At 43.0% G+C, this 26,148-nt stretch overlaps 3 protein-coding genes across 12 annotated transcripts in view; 1 reads left to right on the forward strand and 2 right to left on the reverse strand.

Annotated features, from left to right (window-relative positions):
- The window catches only part of LOC133402877 (membrane-associated guanylate kinase, WW and PDZ domain-containing protein 2-like), a 99,749-nt gene extending 90,813 nt beyond the window's left edge, over window positions 1–8,936 (forward strand). For 2 of the 6 annotated variants that reach the window (XM_061677129.1, XM_061677130.1), the window contains exons 15-23: window positions 554–746; window positions 1,003–1,230; window positions 1,960–2,145; window positions 2,299–2,590; window positions 3,612–3,831; window positions 4,974–5,132; window positions 5,310–5,448; window positions 6,692–6,780; window positions 7,579–7,724. In XM_061677129.1, the coding sequence (XP_061533113.1) occupies window positions 554–746; window positions 1,003–1,230; window positions 1,960–2,145; window positions 2,299–2,590; window positions 3,612–3,831; window positions 4,974–5,132; window positions 5,310–5,448; window positions 6,692–6,780; window positions 7,579–7,635 (1,563 nt within the window). In that variant the 3' untranslated portion in view covers window positions 7,636–7,724. Of the gene's footprint in view, window positions 1–553; window positions 747–1,002; window positions 1,231–1,959; window positions 2,146–2,298; window positions 2,591–3,611; window positions 3,832–4,973; window positions 5,133–5,309; window positions 5,449–6,691; window positions 6,781–7,578 lie in introns of all 6 variants that reach the window. The other 4 variants (XM_061677124.1, XM_061677126.1, XM_061677125.1 and 1 more) reach the window with 4 other exon arrangements.
- Window positions 8,937–12,627: 3,691 nt separating this feature from the next.
- Window positions 12,628–20,786, reverse strand: ergic2 (ERGIC and golgi 2). The gene is made up of 13 exons (XM_061677131.1): window positions 20,347–20,786; window positions 20,140–20,248; window positions 20,027–20,073; window positions 19,088–19,155; window positions 18,534–18,574; window positions 17,756–17,857; window positions 16,903–16,995; window positions 16,472–16,527; window positions 16,252–16,350; window positions 16,071–16,168; window positions 15,788–15,950; window positions 13,085–13,164; window positions 12,628–13,000 (listed from the first exon to the last, which is right to left on the reverse strand). The coding sequence occupies exons 1-13, from the start codon at window positions 20,450–20,452 to the stop codon at window positions 12,917–12,919; spliced, it is 1,146 nt and encodes a 381-aa protein (XP_061533115.1). The 5' UTR covers window positions 20,453–20,786; the 3' UTR covers window positions 12,628–12,916.
- A 557-nt stretch (window positions 20,787–21,343) lies between these two features.
- On the reverse strand, window positions 21,344–25,919 carry kxd1 (KxDL motif containing 1). Of its 5 annotated transcripts, none has more exons than XM_061677133.1 (5): window positions 25,816–25,919; window positions 25,123–25,236; window positions 24,839–24,991; window positions 24,556–24,602; window positions 21,344–23,260 (listed from the first exon to the last, which is right to left on the reverse strand). In XM_061677133.1, exons 2-5 carry the CDS (start codon window positions 25,218–25,220, stop codon window positions 23,010–23,012), a joined length of 549 nt encoding a protein of 182 aa, XP_061533117.1. In that variant the 5' UTR covers window positions 25,221–25,236; window positions 25,816–25,919; the 3' UTR covers window positions 21,344–23,009. The 5 variants fall into 5 exon arrangements, with proteins under 5 accessions (XP_061533117.1, XP_061533118.1, XP_061533120.1 ...); XM_061677134.1 differs by having other exon boundaries at window positions 25,123–25,286; XM_061677136.1 differs by having other exon boundaries at window positions 25,859–25,909.
- Window positions 25,920–26,148: the final 229 nt, after the last annotated feature.

A 26,148-nucleotide genomic window follows, 5' to 3' on the forward strand; every position in this document is an offset into this window, starting at 1 on the left:
GACGCATCCAGCTCTACTGTACCTTGAACACAGACATGGATGTCAGGTGCTGTGATTGGCTGGCAACCAGTCCAGAGCGGAGTCCACCGCCATCATTTCATTCAGTTGTTGTTGTTTTTGCAAGGATCATCTAAATTGCGTGACCAGAGACTTTGCTCTGGCTGATGAGAATAACTGCTTTAGAAAACTGAGCGTCTGCCGTAGCGTCATCGTCAGCAGGTTGCAACAGAGATACAGAGAGACTGGAAGAGTCACAGAAAGGCACAGAAGCCCGATATCCCTAACTTTTTTTCTGAGTAGTGTATAGGTTTTCAAATGTTGAGAGTAAAACTAAAATGTTGTCAGAAAAATACTCAAGTAAAGCACAGACACCTGAAAAATCTACTTAAGAATAGTAAAGTATTTGTGTACTTGGTTACTTCCCACCGCTGCCTCCCATACTAAACGAACGCCTTGTTAACATGTACAGTAGCAGTGCAATGTGTGCCACGGACATGCTAAGCGTGCCGTTCTGCCGCGGCCTGTTCCTAACGGCGCCTTTGTCTCCGAACAGATTGTGATCGGCGCCATCATCGAGAACACCCCCGCCGAGCGCGACGGCCGACTCCGGCCGGGGGACGAGCTCATCTCGGTGGATAAAAACGTGGTCGCCGGGAAGCCGCACAAGTACGTCATCGACTTGATGCACGCCGCCGCTCGCAACGGCCAAGTCAGCTTGACCGTGAGGAGGAGGCTGCACATGCCCGGTGAGGAGGGGGAAGGAGATGGAGGAGGGATTTTAACAGCACAGACGTTATCTATAGCAAGGTTCTCAAACTGGGGTACGGGAACTCGCAGGGCTGAGCGAGCCGTAGTTGAAGGATCCCCAAAATAACCTTAAATTTCACCCAAAAAGGAGATTTTCCATTGATCTTCATATTCATTGTATTAAGTCGATGTTATGCCGTTCGAAGGTCTATTGGTGAAGCTCCACACATTGCTTATTGACTACGTCCCCTCCAGGCGAAGGGTGCCCCGTAAACGGCCGCAGCCCCAGCTTAGTGTCCACTCAGCACAGCTCGCCCCGCAACGACGCCGCGGCCCCGGGCGCCCCCGCATCCTCCGCCGCCGTGGCCTCGGACGGCTCGGCCTTGCACACCAGCGACGTGCTCATTCACCGCAAGGAGAACGAAGGCTTTGGCTTCGTCATCATCAGCTCCCTCAACAGGCCGGAGAACGCCGCTGTCATCAGTAAGTTGATCCATACCTAATTACTTGCCTATCCAAACTACCTAAATATCGACCCAACCTGCCTGCCTAGCCTAAAGGCTGCTGGCAATCCGTTACATTAATAACTTAAATCGTGTGTTTCACACTAAACATGTCACAGAGAGGGGCATTACTAACATTGTAGTTATATTGACAATGTTTTGTGTTTGTTTATTAAATCATAAACGAGGAATAGTGACATCTTCACTCGTCTGTATTGTGAAGCACAATCATGCCGCGTTAGCATGAAAGTAAGCTAGCAACACATAATAGCACATTTACTTTCAAAATTGCAAAGGTAAAAGGTCAGAGGTAAAACGTAAAATAAATAAATAGAAATTCCGGCAGACAGCAAGTGAACTTTGACGCCTGCAAGTTCACATGCCACCGAACACGCCAACGCCCAAGTGGAACGTGATGTCGCTGGAACGTAGCGCCCCACATTGCTCCTATCTATTGCATAGAAATATATATAAAGAGGAGCTACTGCATGTCAAACTGTCATCGAGAGTCACTGGGTAAATATTTGTGTGTTTTTAATCTATTGTCAATATTTTCATGTAATGTGGTGACCAACGTCCGTGGTGGGGCAGCGCCTTTTCCCACTTATGTACCTTACTTAACTACCTACCTGTCTTACCTACCCACGTACCTCCCTGTGCGACCAATCCAACGTAGTTAACTATCTATCCAACCTACCTCTTCTTCCAGCCGTGCCCCACAAAATCGGACGTATAATCGAGGGCAGCCCCGCAGACCGATGCGGCAAACTAAAAGTGGGCGACCGGATCTTGGCGGTGAACGGCCAGTCCATCATCAGCATGCCGCACGCCGACATCGTCAAGCTCATCAAAGACGCTGGCCTCACGGTCACGCTGCACATCATACCAGAGGAAGGCAAGTGCCTTGCTTATGCGTAGTGGAACCAAACTTGTTTCCATTTGGCTGTTGAGTGAACGATAGACGTAGTCCATTATATACAATACCCCATATTGTCACTAGGGAGTAGGGAATGAGCCTTTGTGATCTGATGTCCCCCACCCCCAACAGGCTCCCAGTCCGGGCCCGGCTCAGAAAAGCAGAGCCCCATGACCCAGAAACACGGCACCCAGCCCAGCCCCGGAGTCCTGACGAGCCAAGGCGGCGCCCAGCTGGCCGGTCAGGCGGTCCTTCAGACGGGCCAGGCGTCGGTCCAGCCTGCTCAGGCACCAGCTCAGACCGGCCAAATCCTCATTTGTCCTCCGGCACCGGCGGCATCGCACCCGGCGCCGGCCGGAACGCAGCAGAGCCCCGTCGGCCATCCCTCTGGACCCCCGCCGCAAGTCTACCTACATGACGGAAGGTATGACAGCAAAACAGCAGCGGCGGGAAGGGTGGATGGATGGATGGATGGATGGATGGATGGATGGATGGATGGATGGATGGAAGTTGGATGGATGGATAGGAGTGCTGCTGCGTGAATGGAAGGGAGGATACAGTAGATGGACATTCCTACGAGTGACGACAAAGAACGTACTAGAACATGAGGTATCAAGGATTTGGAATACATGTGCGGCTTTCCGTACCCGTGGCCTTTGTAAAGTGACAAAGAAAAAAGAAAAAAAAAAAATCACATAGAAAATAAAATAAACTATGTCGAGTGCGCCAGCGTGCCCATGTAGTAAGTTCCTGACTCTCTCTTCTGACTTAGCCGAGTTCCACCCAGTCGGTGACGCTGAATAATTCACCTCGAGGTGTCTCTTGGATAATGCACGAATGCAAGCAATCAGTGACAGTTGTGTGTGTCTACACACTCTGGAGTAGCACTCCGACCCAGCTGTGGCTTTTTACCCATTTTACAAGTGAGAGCTCGATGAAAGTTTCAAAAGCTTTTTCTTTTAGTGACCCCCGCTTTACACACACACGCGCACGCGCACACACACACCACAATGAGGACTCGGTCTCCATGTCAGCCAGGAGCACTGAAAACACCGCTCCACCTTTTTTGTAAAAACATGAAGTAAAATATTTTTTTTCAAAACATCATATGTCCTATATAGATGATATAAAAACTCCCAAATCATGTTTAAAAATGTCAGATGCGTACACCGTATATTAAAATATTAAAAACATATGTCAAGAAATGGGAGCTATACTGTAGCATCACTTTGAGGAAGCGAGAAGAAGACTCGCTCACCGGTCTCTTGATATCCAGAGCTGTATATCACAATAATGATCTCCAAAAACATTTTGCATGAGGCCCGTCTATAAATCTTCCACACGATCGGTCCAATATGACGGAGGAGCACTGAACACGCTTGCGCACACAGACGGTCCTCCAGACAAAACTCTCTCAGATTGTGTTGCTTTTTCCCTCCTCACAGGTCTGAGGTTAAAGCCAGACAGGATGTGAAACCTGACTTCCGCCATCCTCCGTTCACTGATTACAGGCAACCACCCGTAGACTACCGGCACCCGCCGGTGACCGATTACCGGCAGCCCCCGACGCTGGACTACCGGCACCCGCCCGGCCTGCTGGACTTCAGACAGCACACGGCAGCCGCGCAGTTCCCCCTGGGGATCGCTGCGGAGTTTCGGCCGCAGGTATCGCAATCGCTGCCCTGGATAGCAAAAGTCTACACACCTTGTGCTCGTGTAAGAAATGAGATCAAGTGAAACAGGGTCAGGGTTTCAAAGTAGGCTTTTCAAACAGGGTTAGGGTTATAAAGTAGGGTTTCAAAACGGGGATAAGGTTTCAAATATGGGTTTCAAAACAGGATTAGGGTTTCAAAGTAGGGTTTTAAAACAGGGTTAGCGTTTGAAAACAGGGTTAAGGTCTCAAATTTGGGTTTCAAAACAGGGTTAGGGTTTCAAAGTGGGGTTTCAAACAGGGTTAGGATGTCAAAGTAGGGATTAAAAACAGGCTTAGTGTTTCAAAGCAGGGTTTCAAAACAGGGTTAGGGTTTCAAAACAGGCTTAGGGTTTCAAAGTAGGGTTTCAAAACACGGTTAGAGTTTCAAAGAGCGTTAGTGTTACAAAGTAGGGTTTTAAAACAGGGTTAGCGTTTGAAAACAGGGTTAAGGTTTCAAATTTGGGTTTCAAAACAGGATTAGGGTTTCAAAGTAGGGTTTCAAAACAGGGTTAGGGTTTCAAAGTGGGGTTTCAAACAGGGTTAGGGTGTCAATGTAGGGATTCAAAACAGGCTTAGAGTGTCAAAGTAGGGTTTCAAAACACGGTTAGGGTTTCAAAACAAACTTAACTAAATGCATAATTTGTGTGAACTGCTTTGACGTCTCCAAGACGAGTTCGGCTGCAGTTGTGAGTCATATGCAGGCGAAACGCACTCACGTCCCTTTGACTGAATCACAAGGATCCATTTCTGTTTTCTCAAATGTCACAAATGATTTTACTTTTTTTTTTCTCCCCCCCCCCCCCCCCCCCCCCCCTCCCTTACCAACAATTGTGGGAATTATCATCTGGAAAATGCATGGAATTTTGAAATCTCCACTGCGTTAGTGCAACCACTGACTGCTATTTGGAATCCCCTCCACATCGATAATTGAGCTTTAAAAGTTATTTATCGTGCTCTCATTTCTTCTTTCACAGTAAGCATTTGAACAGGGGCGTGTAGACTTTTAATATCCGCTATACTCGTGCGCTACTTTCACTGCGCAAGGACTGTACAATATGTTCCACCTGCTGTGCTTTCACGATGCCCTGTTTTTTGTTTTTGGTTCCGTTTTTAGATTCCCCCTCTGCAGGACTTTGATTACTTCACAGTGGAGCTGGAGAAAAGCTCCAAAGGTTTCGGTTTCAGCATCCGCGGGGGCAGAGAGTACAAGATGGACCTGTTTGTGTTGCGCCTCGCCGAGGACGGCCCCGCCGTACGCAACGGGAGGATGAGGGTGAGCTCAAATATGTCATATGGACCTCAATTGTAATATAAAAAAAACAAAACTGTAAGTGTTTCACACTGACTTCATATGAAGTTGTAATGTATTAACATATAGAATATGACCAAGGTCACCTCCGTGAATTTGTATATCCGTGCGTCCGCGTGCGTGTCTACGTCCGGTCCTCAGGTTGGGGACCAAATCATCGAGATCAACGGCGACAGCACTCGGGACATGACTCACGCCCGGGCCATCGAACTCATCAAGGCGGGGGCCCGCAGGGTCCGACTGCTGCTGAAGAGAGGCACGGGACAGGTGCCGGAATACGGTGGGTCTTGTTCCCAGTGTTCACTCTCTCGTGACCCTTGCTCACTTTTACACTGCTCACAAAAACTTGGAGGCTTCGGAGGAAATGTCAGCATGAACCTAAAATGCACTATGACCTTTGCAGGTGAACTTAATTTGACCTTTTCTCAACTGTTTCACGCTTCAGTACTTTTTGCATAGTTTGCTCTTCTCTAACACGAAACTGAACGGTAAAATTCCCAACAGGTGTTTGATTCATGAACATTTCCAAGGCTGTGCACTTCCAAGTCTTTCTGTGACTCTTCCAGTCTCTCCATCTTTGTTGCTTATGTTGCCATAAGCTCAGTGGCCACTTCCCGCTGACATCATCACAACATCCCCTTTGAAGCCTCACAGCATTGTCGATTCGAACACCAAAACATTCAACCAAACCACATCATTTTGTCTAATCAAACTCTGGTAGCTTAATGCTAACATTTCATGGGAAAATACTCATGAGCTAACATAAATTAGCATCGATGCTACAGCAATTGAATGTGTATATAAATGTATACAATATAATGTATGTATGTTAATTATATCTATATAGTTTAAGAAATGTGCGATGGAACATTACTTTGAGGACATGAAAAGACGACGCTCACGTAAGCTTCCCGTACGGACAGACAGACACTTAAAATAAAAGAGAATACAACATTGGATATTTCAACACCAAAATGTTTAACCAAATCGTAACATTTTGTCCAACCAAAGTCTGCTAGCTAAATGCTAATATATAATGCAAAAAAAAAACTGCTACTTAACACACACGGAGCAGCAACACATACATCCTGCTTGAAGCCTTCCGTCAGGGTTGTCATTAGTAGGTTGCAACAGCTCCAGAGAGACTGGAAGAGTCACAGAAAGGCGAAGTGCACGCCCCTGGAAATGTTCATGGATCAAACAACTGTTAATAATTTTGCCAATCAGCTCCTTGTCCGACAACTGCAAGTTGTGCAAAAATGACTGACACATTCAACAGCTGGACATTCAAGTTTGGAGGAGGTCAGATGAAGGTCACTGAACACTGAATATTCCTGACTTTTTGTGAGCAGTGTATTGATGCTTTTTTGTTTTGTTTTTGTTTTCTCCAAAGCACATTAACAAGCATATTAACCATATGTGACTCTTCATGTCTGGCTCCTGTCATTAATTGTCTCTGTGTGACATGTTTACGCTTGAAGTCGGACGATTGGCATATTAGGCTTTTACTTGCCTTCCCTCAGGAATGGTACCTTCCAACCTGTCCATGTGCATGAAAGGTGACACACTAAGCTCCCCCTATTTCTTCCTAATGGGCCACTCTAAAGACACGGTTTGTGCAAAACTGCATGTCTTCTCTTTTCTTCTCTTCTTGTTGCCATGGAGAGTCGTGTGTGTGTGTGTGTGTGTGTGTGTGTGCGTGCGTGCGTTTGCATGATCATGTGTTAATGCATGGACAATAAAGTGTGTGTGTTTTCGTGTACGGTGAATGCGGGCGAAACGTTGCATACCCACCCGCGATAGGTGAAAATCGGTGCTATAGAGAGACAATCGTATAGCATCACTTTGAGGAAAGGAAAAAAAATACAAGGTGTGCTTGCTCCAAGCTGTTTATTTGTCACTCCCAGTTGAAGTTACATGTCAAACTGACACACAAAACTAGAGGCAATTCAATATTGTGTATTTAAAACCCAAACGTTCTACCAAACCATACACAGTAATGTTGTCTAAGGAACATCTGCTATCTTAATGCTTGCATATAATGTGAAATGCCATTGATGGGCTCACGGGAATTAGTACAAATGTGACAATGATTATAAACTTTCAAACAACTTCTATTTTAACACGCATGCCGCACCAACACATACAAGCTAAGCATAGAACAAAACTCACGAGCATATATTCTCTCTCTCTCTCTTATTACGGGACCCTCTCTGCCTCTTTTCTTGCTGTTAATTACACTGCACGTCGTCCAGTAAGCCTCAGTGCTTACTGTCGCGTGGTACGACACTGAAGATGTGCGACTTGCCTGTCTAGAGTAAAACCCAATAAAACATGATCGCTTCAAAATCCGCGACATATATCTGTCTTGGTAATTCTCCCTTTATGCCTTTTCCCTGGTCTTCAACAGACTGTGTCGGCCCCTGGGATTCCCTTCCTACAATCCACTCTGCCCTGCCGGAAGTGACCCTCGAAGTCCAACAGAGTCCATTGCCTGCATCCCATCCGGCCGCATCCCTGGATTCCCCTCATCCGCTCCCTCTAGAGGCCGCGGCGTGCATGGCGGCGGACAAAGCTCCACAGGTGACGACGGACCACAGCTCCTCGGCTCGAGGGGCTACAGGTGGCAGGTCCACCCAGCAGAAGTGCATGATCCGAGGGCAGGGAGGAGAGGCCGAGCGCGGGCCGGGCACCAGGCAGCCTCGGGTTTTGCCCGCCAAAGCCGTCCTGGGGAGGCAGAGGGACGCTTGCTCCCCCTGCTGTGACGGAATAGGGTTGGGCACCCAGGCGGCGGGCGCTCTCTGGCCGTGGGACCCTTACCTGAGTGTTATTCCCAACGGAACCTCTCTGGCTGGCGGAGACGCCCATGCCGGCCTCCAGGAGAGGCTGCTGACCAGAGGGCTTTACACCAGAGAGGAGGAGCGTTCCGGGGGTCACTCCGGCCTCTTCTGCCCCTCTAAGAGCACCGAGGAGCCCCCCGCCAGGAGAGCTGCCGCCACCTCCCCGGGGCCCTGGAACATCCCCGGGCCGGATAAACTGCCTGCCACCCTGAGGTCCTGGACCTCCACTGTCAGCAGGTAGACGGGATCGGCTTTTTATCAGTTTTCCCTTCTTCATCCTGTCCTCAACTCATATTCAGATATTCATTTACAAGAGGATTATTACACCCGCCACCTTAAAAAGCTGATCAACTCTCACAGTTGTTGTAACATAGCGGGAGGAGCCCGATGATGCACACCCAAATATTTTTTGGGTCCATGCAGACAGAAAAACCTCTAGAACAGTGTTTCCCGACCTTTATTGGCTATTTGCGGTGGATAAGGACCGAGCCCTGCGAATGATTGAGTCCCCCCCCCAAAAAAACAATTATTATAAATGCCTCAATAAATAGATTATAAATGTGAATATACAAGAAACCAGGATCCCAAAACACTTCAATATCATCACTTCCAAAAGAAATGGCCCCAGAGGTTGGGAATCATGGTTCTACAAGTCGGTCCCACATTACTCCTCACATGCCTAACAAATATATCATATACTGTAAATGTAAAGATGTCAAAAATGTGTACATTTATTGTTGTAAACAAGCAGATGAAGAGGATCCAAAAACACCAGGATGGAATTATTTCGGATCCGATCGTCCCGTCCCATCCCGAGCCTCGACTGACTACATATCAAAGACGCGGCCGCAAAATGGCCACCCTCTGCATGGGACTCCCAAAACGTGAACGAGGGCCACTTTGTTCTCCTTTTTTTTTTTTTTAATATACTAGTGACAGCAGGCTTGGAAGAAGTCACACTACTACACTGAGTTCTGTACACAAGCATACGTTAACCATTGTGCATAGTATTGTTGTATTTATGGGAAGCCGTATGAGCTTTTCTCCCCCCCACCCACCCACCCATATCCTTGATATGCAGTTCAAAAGGTCTATGTACTAGTATGCTCTTTGTCCACACTAGCACCTTAACGGTGCCATATTTTTCCAAACCAACTTTTTCTAATATTTGGCATGTAATATTGGCTCTATGGTGCCTCAGTAAAAATGTGAAGTATGAATTAAAATCATCCACGCATTCCTGAGTTCCAGATGTTATTTTTTTCTGCCGAGAGGCCTAAAATCAGCTCATTGGAATTTCTCAAACTTATCTACGTCACTAGCGAAGATCTCCGGGTTCCCTTTCCGCTGTCGAGCCAGCGCTGTCAACATAACAAATGTGTACTCTGCCAAATGGGTCTGCTACACGGAGGCAACCAATCAGAGGAATGGGGGCAGTCTATGCCAAGTATGGTCAAAACGGATACAAAACCGGGTCAAACAGTAGTAGTGACAGAGGGGCCTTTTCTGGACACTCGTATGACAAAACCAAGGTGTTTTTTTATAATATAAATGAAACTGACACTTTGATACTAAGTCCATGTTAGAGACTCACTCTATGGAGGTCTAAAATAGCCATAATATGGGACCTTTAAGCTGCATATCAAGGCTATGAAAATACTCAAAACGGCTTCCTTCAGTGCTCCAAAAACAAGGTGGGGGGGGGGGAGAAAAAAAAAAAAAGCAGCTTCATCACTCCAGTTCATTTCGAAAAGCCTTTTAACTGTGCTACGTGTACCACATCACTGTGGGAGAGGGGCATCAGTGTGAGAAAGACGAAGATGATGAGGGGGCCGAGTGCCTTACTCAAAACCAATGCAGTAAAAAATTGGGGACGCAGGGCACGGAACGGCGGCAGGTGGCGCCGGTGAGCATGCGCGCCCACATCAGCCTGCTGCTCTCGACACTGTTGCAACAACGGGTCTGTAGCATTGCTGCTGGTCATAATCATAATCAGAGCTGCAAAAGTAGGATTGGTAGCATTGTTATTATCGAATCAAACTATATAAGTCAGAATTAATTACCAGAGATCAAATGAAAAATGTACCTACAGTATTTGGAAATTTAAAAAAAAAAAGTAAAAATGAATCATTACTGTCAATCATATACAATACCAGTATTGAAAACTTGGCACGGTGGTATATCAAACTTATCTACACGCAAAATAGTTTCCCCCAATTATTAATTTGCATAGAGTTATTGGGCACTCTATCAAATGAATATTAATTAATGTTGCCATGATTAGCTGAAAAGAAAAAAACTTTTGCACTCCGCTTTACAGTACCTACTCGTTTTACAGTCGCGCCTCCCAGGTGGAACACAACATGTCAAAGAGACAAAGTGTTGAGCATAGAAGTATGTTTTGCTTTTTCTTTGGCAATTTTTTTTTTTTTTTTTGGGAGGTTCCACTGAATTTTTCATCTCCTTTTGTGTTTTCTCATCTAGTTTGTGGCAACATTTTGTCGCAAACCAAAAGCAGAGAAACCGAGCGAACAGTTTTTGTAGTCCCCTCCCTCGACAAGTTTGTTTGTTCACATGTGGAGCAACTGCAAATGTCATTCGGAGACAGACGCATTAGCAATGGCCTAACCGATGGCGTTATCAATTAGGGTTCCATTTCCTGTTACAATTTTGACGTTTTCAGTAATTTATGAAATGCTATTTTTTTTTATTTTTTATTTTTTTTTTTAAATCTCTGGATCCAAACCCGAACTTTATTTGTTAACTTTGTCATAGAATATTAGGACCGGTCTGCGTTCTATGTCGTCGCTCTCGTGCAGAATCGTCACATCTCCGAACTATTATTTTTCAGGAAATTTTTAAAAATGCATTTCTTTGGGGTGTTTATTAAATATATATTTTAACTCAAATCATCTTTCCCCATTGAAATGAATGAAAATGCCATTACCGAAAAAACCCACAAAAATATTTTTTATGTTTTTAATAAGGAAAATAACAGTATAATATCATACTTTATAAAAACTTACATAGAATGTGAAGAATGAAACAGTTTGTGGATCATGTTTCATTTATCACACCACCTTCTGGTGGTCCCACTTAGCCACCGGGAGGCAGTGCAATACAGTCACGTAGACAAAGAAGAGTTTCACAACTACTGTAAGGGACTCGGTAAGCTGCAGTAACATTTTTTGCAGCGGTTAAAGAATATATGCCTGTGAGTTTTGTTATGTTGTCTGTCTATGTGTTGCGCCACCGTCTGTTCAAATATGCATTGGTTAAAGCGTTACAACACCGCACCGTAAGATGCCATTGGTTAGCCTATCTATGGCGTTTTGACATTGCATTTAGCATTAAGCTAGCGGAAGGCCAAGTTGTGAGGTTGTCTTAAATGCACGTGTAATTATTTTTGTTTTATGTTTGAGTTTTGACCCTTAACTTGGAGAGGCTTTTAACACTAAAGTACATGTCAAACTCAAGGCCCAGGGCAGATCTCGCTCGTCACATTTTATATGGCCCATGAAAGCAAATCTTGTCAACTTCCATGATTCTTGCTAAAATCTGTACCAAAATTTCAAGATTGTCATATAATAAATGTGGAGGCATTGGCAGAAGCTTTTTTGTTGTTGTTACCAAACCCCTTTTTACAGTAACTTGAACAATAAACTATTATCCTTGACATCCGATTTGAAAACTAGTTATCCATCAATTTATTTAAAAAAAAATTATTTTAATAGGACGAGAAGATGAAATATTTATATGGTTTCACACTCATGACGACCCTCTGCGGGAAAGCGTAACTACAATGTGGCTCGTGACAAAAATGACTTTGCTTCTTTTATGAAGAAGTGATCATTATCTGCCCTCAAAATAATTCTCGCAAGTCAAATCCCAAAAATTGCCAAACGATGGCTCGTATCTCGCAAACACTCCTAAGTTGAGTCACTTGTCACTATAAAAAGAAAAAACACAAATTTAGACCCACATGGGGACTGACCAATAGTATCGTTTTGTGAAAAAATATTTCACTGACAAAATTTGGACTTTCGGCTTCCGCCCGACAGCGACTCTTATTTTCTATGTACGTCACACACACTGACTGAGTGCATGCTGATGATGGCCCAAAACCTTCAAGACCCAGACTGATCATTTGTCTAATTGGAAGCAAAGTTAATGCTTGGAGTATTATCAACTACAAAGGTCTGAATTGAAGTATAAAAGCATATGTCCTCCATCTCCACTCACACATCCGCCCTGCCTCCCTGCCTGTTGTGAGTCATTTTGTATCCGGTAAAAGGAACAAAAAAAGTCACAGCTCTTTGTGAACAACAATGGCACGTTCCCATCAAGTATACCTGTGTAGTGTTAACCGAGTACTATTCACCTTGTACAGCTGTGTACCTACAAATATGGTTTACTGTATCATTGATACTGTAGTTTCAAAGACATGAACAACTATTTTTATGAAATGCGACAGTACGGCTAGCTTACATTTTGTTAAGAAAAAAAACACACAAAAAAACTTGTTTACCGAAAGATATTCTGAAATACTGTCAAATGAACTCTTGACGTGATGTAAGAGACGCTATGACGTGATCGTATTAGGAAACGGCAACGAGGAATTGAGTGGAGAGATTTTATTTAATAAACATTTACACATAGGCACCTTCTGTGTGGCTTTTTATTTTTTTCGATTTATTACAATTTAATGTTTGGCTTTAACGTGATCCTTTTCTACCAGCTGGTACATAAAGTAGGTCAAAATGTTTTTTTGTTTGTTTTGTTTTTTAAGGGACACTTTTACAGAAGTCTTTCCAGCCATGTGAGCATTTATTTGATGTTCCACTAGCGGGCTGAGTTATCGAAAACTATAAATGTTCAAACGGCTGTGTTGGCATGAGTGATGAGATGTCAGCTGACCATCTGAGTCAAATTAGTGTCAGCAGGGGGCGCCACTTCCTCCTTTGCCTGCTGCAGTTTCACAGGATTTTCCCCCTGGGATGATTAAAAACGGCAGAAAAATGAAGATGAGGGGGAAAGAAAACGAGTCGTGTTTGTTTTTGAGATCGCGAGGAGCACCTTGAGAGGTTTGTAGATTCCCATTTGGAAGCGACAGCAGACCACGTCCACGAAGAAGCCCATCACGCTGTGCACCATCCCTGCAGCACACGAGACGAAACGTACCTCAATAATGTGCATTTCGTAGGCTTCGTTCGTTGAGTAAGTTTGCTTTAAAGCTACTTTCAGCACATAAAGATATGCATGAAAAAAGACATTTCATGGTATTATCACGTTGCACTCAAGATTATACATTTTTTTCTGTATTTATATTTTCATCAACCCAAAAACGTAATAACTTTGAAAATGAAATGGAAGTACATGTGGTTTTAAAAGAAAAGTGTTTTAACAGATTAAAACGTTACACTAAAGTTTTATATATGCATTCATCCTATATATCGTATTTTAAATATTAAATGAAATTCATGATTTTTTTTTTTTTTTTTTCAAAGTTACAATATTTTTAAATACTTCATTAAATTAGTTACAAGATTTAAAAAATGTCTTGAAGTTACACAATTTATTTGAAATATTACATCAAATTAAGACTTACATAAAAAGTTAGAAAATATTTTGTTTTAAATATGACATTACAGGTGGAACAGGGGGCGACTGGTTAGCACAACTGCCTCACAGTTCTGCGAACCGGGGTTCAAATCCCGTCCCCACTGGTGTGGAGTTTGCATGTTCTCCCCGTGCCTGCGTGGGTTTTCTCCGGGTACTGCGGTTTCCTCCCACATCCCAAAAACATGCGTGCTTGGTTGATTGAAGACTCTAAATTGCCCGTAGGTGTGAATGTTGTTTGTTTCTATGTGCCCTGCGATTGGCTGGCAACCAGTTCAGGGTGTACCCAGCCTCTCGCCTGAAATAGCTGGAATAGGCTCCAGCACCCCCTGCGAATGAATATATTATATGACCAAAAATGTCTTTAAAAGTTACCAAATATTTTATTTTAAATATTACCTTAATTAAAAAATGTATAACTTCAAAAGTTACAAAATATGAAAATTAAAATAGGAAATTAATCAAAAGACTAAATATTGAAATATATTACAAGACATTTTACAAAAACAATTTATATAATAAGCAATTTAAAATGTTTAATATTTCTTTAACCCAATATTAACTATTACATTTAGTTACAAAATATTTGTAATAAATGTAAAACTAAATATTTACACAAATGACAATATTGTTTATCAAATTTAATTAAAATCAAATTTAAAATAATTGACTATAATAGCTTTATTCAACTATAGCAAAATCTAATTTACAAAATGTCTTGAAAGTTACAATTTTATATATGAAATAAGCATTCATAAAACTAAAGTAAAACTGAATTTTTAAAAAGTACTTACTAAATATACATATAATATTCCATAATATTACAGATTTTTTTTTACTAAATATTAAAATTCAATCAAATTAAATATTTACACAAATTAGTTATTTTGTAACTCATTTGTGTAAATACAGTATTTACACAAATGAGTTACAAAATACTTTTAGCTCAAACAAATTATATTCAAAATTATGATAGTTACTGAACATTTTACATTGATTACATAAACTTTTTTAAAATATGAAATTAAATCTCAGAGGGGTAGTCACTTGCTTTCTGCCAGCCGAACTACCCTGGCGCTGGTTGTTTCCAAAAATTATGAAATATACACTATAATGTACAGTTGTGAAAAAGTGTTTTTATTATTAAGGGAGAAAAAAATCAAAATCTACATGGCCCTGTTGAAAAAGTGATTGCCCCCACTCCCCCCCCCCCCCACCACCACCACCCCTCTTGTTTATTATACCAGTTTGATTTCTTTAACCAAACCCAGGCCTGATACTGTCAAACCTGTTCTCAATCAAGAAATCACTTAAACAGGACCCGCCTGACAAAGTGAAGTCCACCAAAAGATCCTCAAAAGCTCGACATTATGCCAAGAGCTAAAGAAATTCAGCAACAAAAGAGAGAGAAGGTAAGTGAGCTCTCCAAGTGTGAAAAATGTTAGAAAGCCATTTCTAAAGCTTTGGGACTCCAGCAAACCACAGTGAGAGCCATCATCCACAAATGGCGGAAACAGAGAACAGTGGTGAAGCTTCCCAGGACTGGCTGGCTGACCAAAATTACCCCAAGAGGTCACAAAAAGACATCCAAAGAAATGCAGGCCTCACCTGCCTCAGCTAAGGTCGGTGTTCATGACTCTATCATAAAAAAAGAGACTGGGCAAAAATGGCCTGCAAGGCAGAGTTCCAAGACAAAACCCACTGCTGAGTAAAAACAACAATAAGGCTCATCTCAATTTTTCCAGAAGACATCTGGGGGAAAATACCCTGTGGTCTGACAAAAGAAAAGTTGACCTTTCTGGAAGGTGTTTGTCCCATTACATCTGGCCTAAAAGTAACACCGCATTTCAGAAAAAGAACATCATACAAACAATAAAATATGGTGGTCGTAGTGTGATGGTCTAGGGCTGTTTCGCTACTTCACAGTCTGGAAGACTTGCTGTGATAAATGGAACCATGAATTTGTTTTGTCTTTGTTTGATGACGAGAAGCATCTAAGTGTGACAAACGTGCAAAAAAAATACGAAATCAGAAAGGCGACAAACACTTTCATACCATTGTATATAATGAGAAGAGGGGGAGAGAGAGAAAAAAAAAAACATCAAACCATCACCAAAGTGGTAAATATTAAAGTTTAGCGTTGAGGCACGAGTGAGTGACCTGTGGTGGAGAAGATGCCTCCGACGATGCCACACAGACGCACCAGAAACTTCCAGAGCGGCATGTGCTGCTCGCTCACTTTCACCATCAGGGAGCTGATGTCGTACTTCATGAAGATCCCCGAGATGCCGTGGCTGCCCGCTGCGTGGTTGATGGCGCGTTCCTACACGGGGAACACACACACACACACACACACACACACACACACACACGCGCACGTACGCACGCTGGTCACGAGACGTGCCCATCTCCTGCCTTCCGAAAGAAAAACGAGGCCGCGTACCCTCTCAGTGACGGAGTACTGATGCGTGTCGGCTGCCACCTTGTACGTGTTTAGTTTGGTGGGGACGATGGTGATGAAGTACTGAAACATGTGGTTGGCTGAGAACAACACACACGCATACACGTTATGTCAGAGTCAGTTAAAGTAGACGTAAGGAGCAAGCGATGAGAATGTCCTTTACAGTCGGTGGTGACTTTTTCTGTGCCGTCCAAGGTGCTGATGACGCCCGGGATGTCTTCTCCGAACGATAAGTGGTCGACGCGGTGGGAAAAGTTAAAACCTGCGCGAGCACGCACGCACGCACGCACACACACACACACACACACACACACACACACACACACAAATAGTACAAATCATCAGAGTTGATTTGATGAAAAACTGAAGATTAACGAACTCACTGTCATGGCTGACGAGAGCCGCTAGGTGGGCGTGGCCTCGTGGATGAGGGATGGACCTGTGCATAAATTTTATTTTTTTTTAAATACTTCATGTACTCAACAGTGGCACCTGACAACTTTTATTCATCTCATTGTAGTCGTAAATCAAATAAATTCTCGGCATTGAAATGAAAGGGGTCGCCATCAATCCGTTCCAGCCCCCCAAAAAACACCCCCATGTTTTTTTCTCTTGATTTTTAAATCGAGAAAAACAAGCCCTCCCCTGTATAAAAACAAGAGAATAAAAATCCAAGTTTATTTCTTTCCGAAATGTAATTACTGAATGTACTTTAGTATGTATGTGTTGGGTGTGTGCCTTTAAGCGGCGTGGCCTAGTAAGTGACATCAGGAACTGGAGTCAGGTTGGCCGGTGTGCGTGCACGCATACATACTTTCCAACTGTGATGTGGAAGTTTCCGGCCACCTTGTTGACGTACAAATGTCCGTGAATGCGGCAGGCGGTCAGAGACGTGCTGCTGTCCATACTGTGGAACGACACACACACACACAGTCAAGCACACGCACACAGTCAAGCTTGAGTTCTCTACTTTCCTTCCATTCTAAATGTCAATACAGGGCAGCGAATCACTTACCAGCTTGTGGATAAAAACTAAGACATTTCCGGGTTTTAAAGCTAGCATGTGTCACTTTTTTTTTTTCCTTCAACCAAGCTCCCAGCTGTTTTTGAGTAACCAGTGGTAGTTTTTTTTCAATGGCCTGTTTACTTGGTGGGGTGTCCCGGGCACGTCCCACCGGGTGGAGACCCCGGGGACGACCCAGGACACGCTGGAGAGACTACGTCCTTTGGCTGGCCCGGGAACGCCTCGGGATCCCCCCCGGAAGAGCTGGATGAAGTGGCTGGGGAGAGGGAAGTCTGGGCGTCCCTGCTAAAGCTACTGCCCCCGCGACCCGACCTCGGATAAGCGGTAGAAAATGGATGGATCCATCCATGGATGGTTGGAAGGACCAAGGATGGATGTTTACTTTGGCTGTAGGCCCATGAACTCTGCCTGGCAACAAGTGACGCATTAGTATAGGTTGCGCAAATTCTATTGGATCGATGCTGCTTCTCCAGCTCGTGGGGAAAAAAATTCACGTTTAGTTAAATGATTGACAGGATGGGGAAAATCTCTAAATCTCCCACTCAGGCGTATTCCAACTAATTTCACATGACACGCTGACTGAACAGATTTTATCTGTGTGTGTGTGTGTGTGTGTGTGTGTGTGTGTGTGTGTATTGTGCACCTTCTGGACTGCGCAGGTGGAGATCCTTTCATGGCAGTCTTGAAGATCAAGTCCTGCAGAGAGTGCTCCACTCGCAGACGCTCCTGGATGTGAAGAAGAGTCCTGGAAAAGATACCAATGAAGTCATTCAAGTCGGTTTTGCCCTGCGTTTAAGTACAATTAAGTACTTAACAGAGTTGAATTCATTCCGTGACCAACCTCGCAACTCAATTTATGTTTTTAATACAGAATATAGCACTGTATTGTAGAAAAAACATAACAAAAGACAATGTAAAGAAATAAAGTGCTTTTTTTTAAGCCTTAACTTTTGTACGTACTGCGGTGTTCGTGTGTTGGATGTGTGCATTTAAGGGGCGTGGCCTAGTGTGTAACGTCAGGAGCAGGCGTTGTGTTGACCGGTTAGTCTTCGCGTGAGCGTCTAGGCGTGAGCCGCGGCCTACAGCAGCTCCTTGCGAGTGTTCTCGGTTTGTATTCGTCTGTCCCGTTCAATAAATGGCTGAGAGTGCATCAGCGACTGCGGCTCTCCTTTCCCACATGCGAGGCATCACGGTACCTTAATTGCTCCATTTATTTCCACTTCGGTCAAATTTTGGCAAATAAAGGAAAAAGAAATCAACCAAGCCATGGTTCTCAACTAAAGAAAACTCACAAGATGGTGCACCTGTAAGTCAAGGCACTGCTGTACTATTAAATCCAGTGGCCTGGGAAGTTTTGTCATCCATTTTTTTGTCTTTATGCCACCTGTAGGATGCTGAATGACATCATCACATCAACTTACATGTGCCATATTTTTTGCTGTGGCGACAGCTCGAAGTTGACCTAAAATATGGGAATGGACAAAAAAAAGATGTTTAAGACTGACATTTTTTTTTCATTCATAAATACAAACGCTGGGATAATACATTCATTCATTCATTCAGGGACGAACTTGATCTTCAGTGTTCACCAGCACCTTACAGCTAAGATGAATGACAAACTCATTTCAATGTATCCATTGCTAGAGATCCTGCTGATTGATCAGCTATTGCAGGTTCACGCGTATTTCATGTGACTTCTCCATCTAATCAGTTCAACTACAAGCACTTTAAAAGCGCAACATTCAAGTTGAAGTGTGTTCGGGTTTACGCTGTTCGGGTTTACGCTGCAGATCCAAGTAGCCTAATGACTATTATTCACGAGCCCTGCATTGTGAAGCAACCGCAAATTATTTAACAAAAAACACCTTCACATGAGGCTCATCAATAGTATCAGCTAGCCTACTTGTCCAAATAAAAGGCATCACATTTACACGGCCATGATGCGTACAACAAAATCCAACCAAAAGACACTCACCGGCTCATATTTAAGGCCATCAGAAGCAACCATGGTCTCTGCCAGATCCAGAACATCTGCACCTATGTCTGTACATTTAAAACATGACACATTCCACACTTGACTCTCACAAAGTGTACAAAAATACACGCAGTATATGGACAAAACATTAGGTACACAAAGGACAATTTGCCATGACGTCACACGTTCTTCCGGGTGCTAAAAGCCAAAGCATTCTCTAAAATGAAGGGGTTCCGTCTCCCTCGGAAGCAATTCACCTCAAGTAACATATTTTTTATTGAGACTGCACTCATTAAAATTACAGAAGTAGAGAAGAAGGCATGGATTTTTTTTTTTTTTTTTTTACTCATTTGCTCTCCTTTGGTCGAATGACATGTAAGAGTTTACTCGTGTTGCCATTGGAGATTGCGCAAGCTTTTGCCACCGTGGCGCAATGTCTGTACCACTGATTCCCACCCGGTGTGCTGTGAGATATCATCAGGTGTGCCACGGGAAATGATTGAATTTCACTTCCTTGTTCTAAAATAAGTAAATATCCATCCATCCATTTTCTTTTCCGCTTCTCCTCACAAGGCTCCTCCGGGCGTGCTGGAGCCTTTCCCAGCTGCTGTCTCCCAGCGATCTTCGGGGAGAGGCGGGGTACACCCTGAACCGGTCGCCAGCCAATCGCAGGGCACAAATAAATAAATAAAATACTACAAATAATGTTGTTAAACTATCTATGCCAGCGACGTATGGCAACAGGCAGAACATTTAAAGGTTCTTTCACTAGATGGCAGAAGGTACATAATTGATTTGTATATCCTATTTTTATGACTTTATTGTTTTGTAGTGTGCATTGAGATTTTTTTTCTCATGTAAAATGTGTGCCTTGGCTCAATAAAGCTTGGGAAAGCCTTTGACAAAATGGTCATTTATTGCTTGACAGTGATTACTTACGCTGGCATCTCATGGCTACAGTGATGTCGATGTTTATCCTCAGTTTGCTGCAACAGAAAGGGCAGTAGCTTAAATCCATGTTCCACAAATGAACTACTTCCTGGTGTTGTTACCTGCTGAAGTCTTTATCTACCTCGTACTCGTATTTCATCCAGGTGTCCCTGTAGACAAAAAATTCCAAGAAGGCGAGCACTGCCATGGCGCTGAACGCAATCAGAGACACTGGAAGGAGCGATAAAATACTGTTGACATTTTTTTTTAAAACACACGCACACGTGGAGAAGGTAGACGTGGCTTCCTGCGCCCACTGTCCGCCTTACCTGTGCCCCCGCTGGCTGACGACTCCACGTAGCTCTCGGGGACTTTTGGGAAGGCGTCCAGCTCCCTGACCAGCGTTAAGGCTTTCTTTTTGTTTAGTCTCCTCATCTTGGCGTAACTTCGGCACTGAATGAACGAATGAATGAATGAATGTCGTCGGGTGAGTTTTGGCTTTTTGTTTTTCTTTTGTCAAGTTGACGTGCTAACGTTGAGCAACATGACAGCTGCTAGCTTGCTAGGCTAGCCGGCTAAATAGCATATACATGACTTCCGTGGCGAATGGTCGATTATTAGAAGTTTGAGGGCTCTCAGTGAGGTACGACATAAAAGTTTCATTCAAAATGAATCGTAAAATAAAAAGATTAGGAGGAGGAGATAAAGGAGACGGTAGTTGTCAATCAGGTTTTGAGACGAAAAACGCAAAAGCTCCTGACGTGGCGCCCTCGGGTGGATCCTAAAAAAACTACAAGCGTAAACGACATACGACGTTTCGAAGTTACGAACAGCGAGAGGCGTAAAAATGTCGTCACACGGCTCAAGGAAGCACGTTCAGTTACCGCCGTACTTATTTGTTTTATATTGTTGTTTTTATTTTTTTTAAATCATATAATTATAACTTTACTTCTGTATAGGTTCAGTGGCGTATTTTGTCATTTGCGGGCCCTCCAGTGTACTGCAAATATGTTTAATATTAATGTTCATCATCCACTAAAACGTGTGCATTTGAGAAAGTCCTCCTACTACGAAATACTGGAGACGACGTCCGTAAAATCCTTCCCAAGCATTGTTATCTAACACTAAATCATCCCAATCCTGTTAGTAATAAGAACTTTAATCAAAATGTAATATAGTTTACCGTACAACTGCTTTTATTAGTATACAAAATGCAGAAATAGCATGTCCTGTAGTTTGAAGATAGCAAGTGACAGTGAGGTTCTATCATGTGACCAATGACAGGAATCTAATAAAGGAAACTAATGAATCACTTCCTGTGTGTAGACGTTGTTTAATGATGACACAATTGCACACACTTTCACAGCCTGGTTGGCTTACTTCTCATCACAAACGACGATTCATAACAATACTCCATGATTTTGGCACTTCAAGCTTGACTTGTGTGAACAGTCCCTTCTTAAGTTCAAGTAAAAAGAAATAAGGAGGAAAGCACGATTGGATACTTGCTTTGCATGTCTGCACCGCAGTTCTGGGGTTCTGGGTTTGAAGCTCACCTACGGCCTTCCTGTGTGGTGTTTGAATGTTCTCATTTTACATTGAAGACTCTTAAATTGTCGCTAGGTGTGAATGTAAGTGTAAATACTTGTTTGTCTACATGTACATGCCTTGCAAATGGCTCGTGACCAGTCCAGGGTGTGTCCCACCTCTAGATTAAAGTTAGCCGGGAAAGGCTGCAGCTCATATACATCAGTTTTGGGTGCTAAGCAGAACTAAGTACAAATGCAGTAGTGGTAACTTGACTTCATTGTCAGAAAGCTCATAACCCAAAAAAGTATTTCATAAAAACTAGCACTTTATTGTATATAAACTTCTTCAATAAAGTGTAAATTTATGCAAGTCTATTTGCGGGGGATGTCGCAAATAGCGGAAATCTGCAATTGACGCCTACATGAAAAGTTTTGTAATTGCCTATACATGCCACGAGATGGCAGCAAAAACACTTCTATTAGACAACGCTAAGGCCTGATAACTGACACATCTTCCCTTAGTTCAATGCTTCTCAAATAGTGGGGCGGGGCCCCCTGGGGGGGGGGGAGGTCACGTTGCGATGCAATTGGGTGCATGTGAGACCCTGAAGAACATGATTTGCCGTATGAGAATAAAGTGTAATTGCACATCCACTGCAGTAGATGGCAGTGGTGCTCCCGTTGCTCTCGCTCTCTTCTATTTCAAGGAAATGATGCACTTTTATTTTCTGTTACAGACTGAAAACAACTAATAAATTATTTATTGTAAGTTGATCTATATCTTTTTTGTACTTTCTTCAATGTTTATAAGGATTATATTTTATTATCCTTTATATACAATGTTATATAGAGGTGTACTCACGAGGGTGGGGGGGGGCGTCGCAAATTTTTTTTCATCTTCCTGGGGGGGTCGTAACACAAAACAATTGAGAAGCACTGAGGCTTAGTTCAACGCAGAAGCTTGGCACCAAGATGCCACCCCAAAAAAATGTTGCTTTTTTTTTTTTTTTTAATGTAAGGGTTCACTGTACTGTAGTATTCGTGTGTCGGGTGTGTGCCTTTAAGGGGCGCGGCCTATTGAGTGACATCAGGAGCTGGAGTCAGGTTAGTCTGTGTGTCAGCATCTGGGTGTAAATTGTGGCCCGCAGCAGGTCCTTGCGAGTGTGCCCATTTTGTTCGTGTGTGTGACCCTTTGCCCCGTTCAGTAAATGTCTAAAAGTGCATCGGTGAGTGTGGCTCGCCTTGCCCACGTGTGAGGGCATTGCGGTACCTTAATCGCTCCATTTTTTGTTTCCACTTCACTCAAGCGGCAAAAATAAAATAAGTCAACCAGCGACAGTTCTTACCTAAAAAAAAAAAAACCTGGTACACTCGTAAATCAAGGTACCACAGGATTAGAAATAAAGAAAGACAACATAGAAGTTAAGTTCAAGTGATCAAGTCCATCCACACACAATGTGAAGCTACTCAGCAAGCACCGAGTCCGGGCCCTCATCCTGCAGGCCGGCCGTGCGATGGGCGTCCGAGGCGGGCGTGTCGGGCAGTTCTTGCGAGAGCTCCTCGGAGGATCTGCTGGCGGCGGGGGAGACCACGTCGGGACTGGAGTCGCAGCAATCCGAGCTCTGCCCCGAGGTGACCGTGGTGATGGTGGTGGCGCCGCCGAGCGGCGCCGGGTCCAAGTCGTCGTCCTCCGGGATGGGTGACTCGTGGATGTCTGGCCAAGGAAGACATAGTTCAGGCTTCTTTTTTAGAGAAAGTAAGGGCCTATCACAGTCCGCCATGACAGATAGTCAATCTGTTAGCCAATCATGTTCTACTAGACACAGTCCGTTACACCGCCCTATTTAAGGCCTTGTTGATGATGCAATCAGTGCCAGAGTGTCAGACAATTATACACGCAAGAAGCTACAACACGAACCAGTGAGAGTTCGGCCTTATCATCTGAGGAGTCTGCTCCAGGGTCAGGAATGTGTGAGTCTCCCCGTTTCTGCTCTCTGTGACTCATGGATTAAGACAAAAGTGAGATCTGAACATTTCCTGACCTGCTATCTGTGGATTACAGTACATTGCATCACTTTGGCCCAAGACAAAGCTATCTTCATAGCCTGACCCTCTCGACTGTGAGGTGAACTCCACTGTATCCTGGCTTTGAAATAACTTGTCATAGTTCATCTTAAATTTATTATTAAAATCCTTTTCTACTTTTCCGGTGGTTCCGTGTTTTGCACTCTTTTCTCCTTCACCACACTCGACCCGTGTCAAAGCCGTCGTTCACCCGAATTTTGTATTTTTTTATTTTACTTGCAAACATTTGAGACATGAACGCCATATGGTGGAAGTAACTCAGCTCACTTCACAGCATGCAACAGTTTGGCAGATAGAATTAGCAAACAATTCTTCAAAAACAGAGGCTTCAAGCTGTTTAATGCCACTCGAAATTACATTTACTGTCAAACTAAAAGAAAAAAAGAAAGAGACAATTACACTTTCTGTATTTCAAACAACTGCATAGCCTCCGCTAGCTTAAAGCGACAAAATACGAAACGACACATAGCATCAGTGTTGGAGTGTTATTACCCTTTAAGCTACAAATAGTTGAACACAAACAGTGAAGCAACACATGGAGACAGATAATATAACAATAATCACAAGCATATATTCCTTATCCTCTGCAAAGAACAACTAATACACAGCAGTTTACTGAGGAATGAGGAGTCTAACCATATGACTATTATACTGCCCCCAAATGGCCAAGGTGCAGCATAATGTCTTAAATTGAAGCAAAAGGTGTGACAAAAACTGTACAATTATTTTTAATTAAATTTCATTTTTAACATTTATGGCCTACAAGTGTCTCTCATACAAATATTAACCGTAATTATGACTTGACTACTGCATTAGTGTAGGTTAGCCATTTGGGATTTGTCGCCTCCATAGATACGGAACTCTTTCGTAAACCAAGGACGCCCTGTATTTGTTTATGACATAAAAACACAAATGTTGACTTACTACTGAAAGCCTCTGGGTACTGCTTGCCAATCTTCCCTTTTAGTGTCCTGGGGAGTTAAAAAAAAATTAATAAAAAAATATATTTTTATACATCTGTTTAAATCAGGAATGTCCAAACGGGCCACGTACAGAAAAAAAAATGGAAAGAAAAGGTATTGCAAATTAAAGTTAAATACAAGTGAAAAGCACTTTACAATGTACTGTGCATGAAAAGTAAAATATTTTTTGAACTTTTTATCAGGCCATGTTTATCATTAAAATTTGTGGCAGGTCAATGGCTTACCTGATCCGTCGGAAGACGCTGTCCAAATCTTTCTTCATCTCGATGAGAGTGCGAGTGTGGAGCAAGAAACGCTCGTTCATCTGCTGCAATCGCACGTTGGAGAGTCCGTTGAAGTTGATCAGCATCTCGTTGGTCTTCTCAAAGCGGTCCAGCCTGATAGTGAACATATTTCATTTAGGAATGAAATCAGGGGGCACTGCACACAAAATCATCGCTATTCAAAATTCATCTTCAATTAAAGCTCACCTACAAAAAAAAAAAAGACGATTGTGATGGTGACGTACATGTGTCTCTGAGCCTGGATGATGGCGTTGACGTCCTCAGCGTTGACCATGCTCAGCATCCTGCTGCAGAACACGCCAGAGGCAGTGGGCTCCACCATGATGAAGCTCCAGAGACTGAGCAGTTCAAAATAGCAGTCAAATGTGAGCACAAAACCTTAAAGCTTCTGCGGAAAAGCAAATTAAAAAATTAAAAAATTAAAATGTCAGGAAAAACATCTGAACTTTATTTTGGATTAATCAGAGGCACTTTAAATGGTAGCAGCTGTGTGCTCACTTAGTTGTTTAATTTTCACTTCCAATGTCGGAAAGATTTTTATCAATTGCGTTGTACGTGAAATAGGTCACATTAACGATATATATATATTTTTTTTTTTAAGTTTTCAAATGATTTATCTTGTTCTTATTTTGTATGTTACAAAAACCTAGCAGCTATAACACTAATCAGAACGGGGTTCTGTCGACTTTTTCTATAACTGCAGATGGATAGAACAATAGGTAGACAACATATGAATGCATATTTTTAGACACTTATTTAAGAAGAAACGCAGTCCAGACAAAAAGCCATGTTATTCATTAATTCAGTCAGCCTATGTTGATTTATTTTAATGTGTTCCGCTGCTCAACTAAAGGAAAGCTAACTTAAATAACAACGCCAAAATAACAACCGAAGCACAAGAAAATGAAAATATCTACCGGGGGTTCCTCGGAAGATGTATATATTAATAAATTTCCGTACTTGGGCAGCTTAAGCGTTATTCAGCCAGCTGTCTGCTAAATCATAACAAAGTACTTCCGTGTTTTAGTTACTTCCTGTCACGAGACGTCTATGTCTGGTGGTGTCTCATTTTTATATCGTCCCCTTTCTTTATTGGAAACAAGATAAAGAGCCCAGTTCCGGCATTACGTAAACCTCCATAGTTACGTACTTATATAACAACAAAAGAAAATATTGACAAATATTTGATAACTATATTAAAACAAGCCAGCTAGCAAATTGACACCAATACATTAAAAGAGAAGTAGACA

This window comes from Phycodurus eques, chromosome 5, assembly GCF_024500275.1.
Source record: "Phycodurus eques isolate BA_2022a chromosome 5, UOR_Pequ_1.1, whole genome shotgun sequence".
Lineage (NCBI taxonomy): Eukaryota > Metazoa > Chordata > Actinopteri > Syngnathiformes > Syngnathidae > Phycodurus > Phycodurus eques.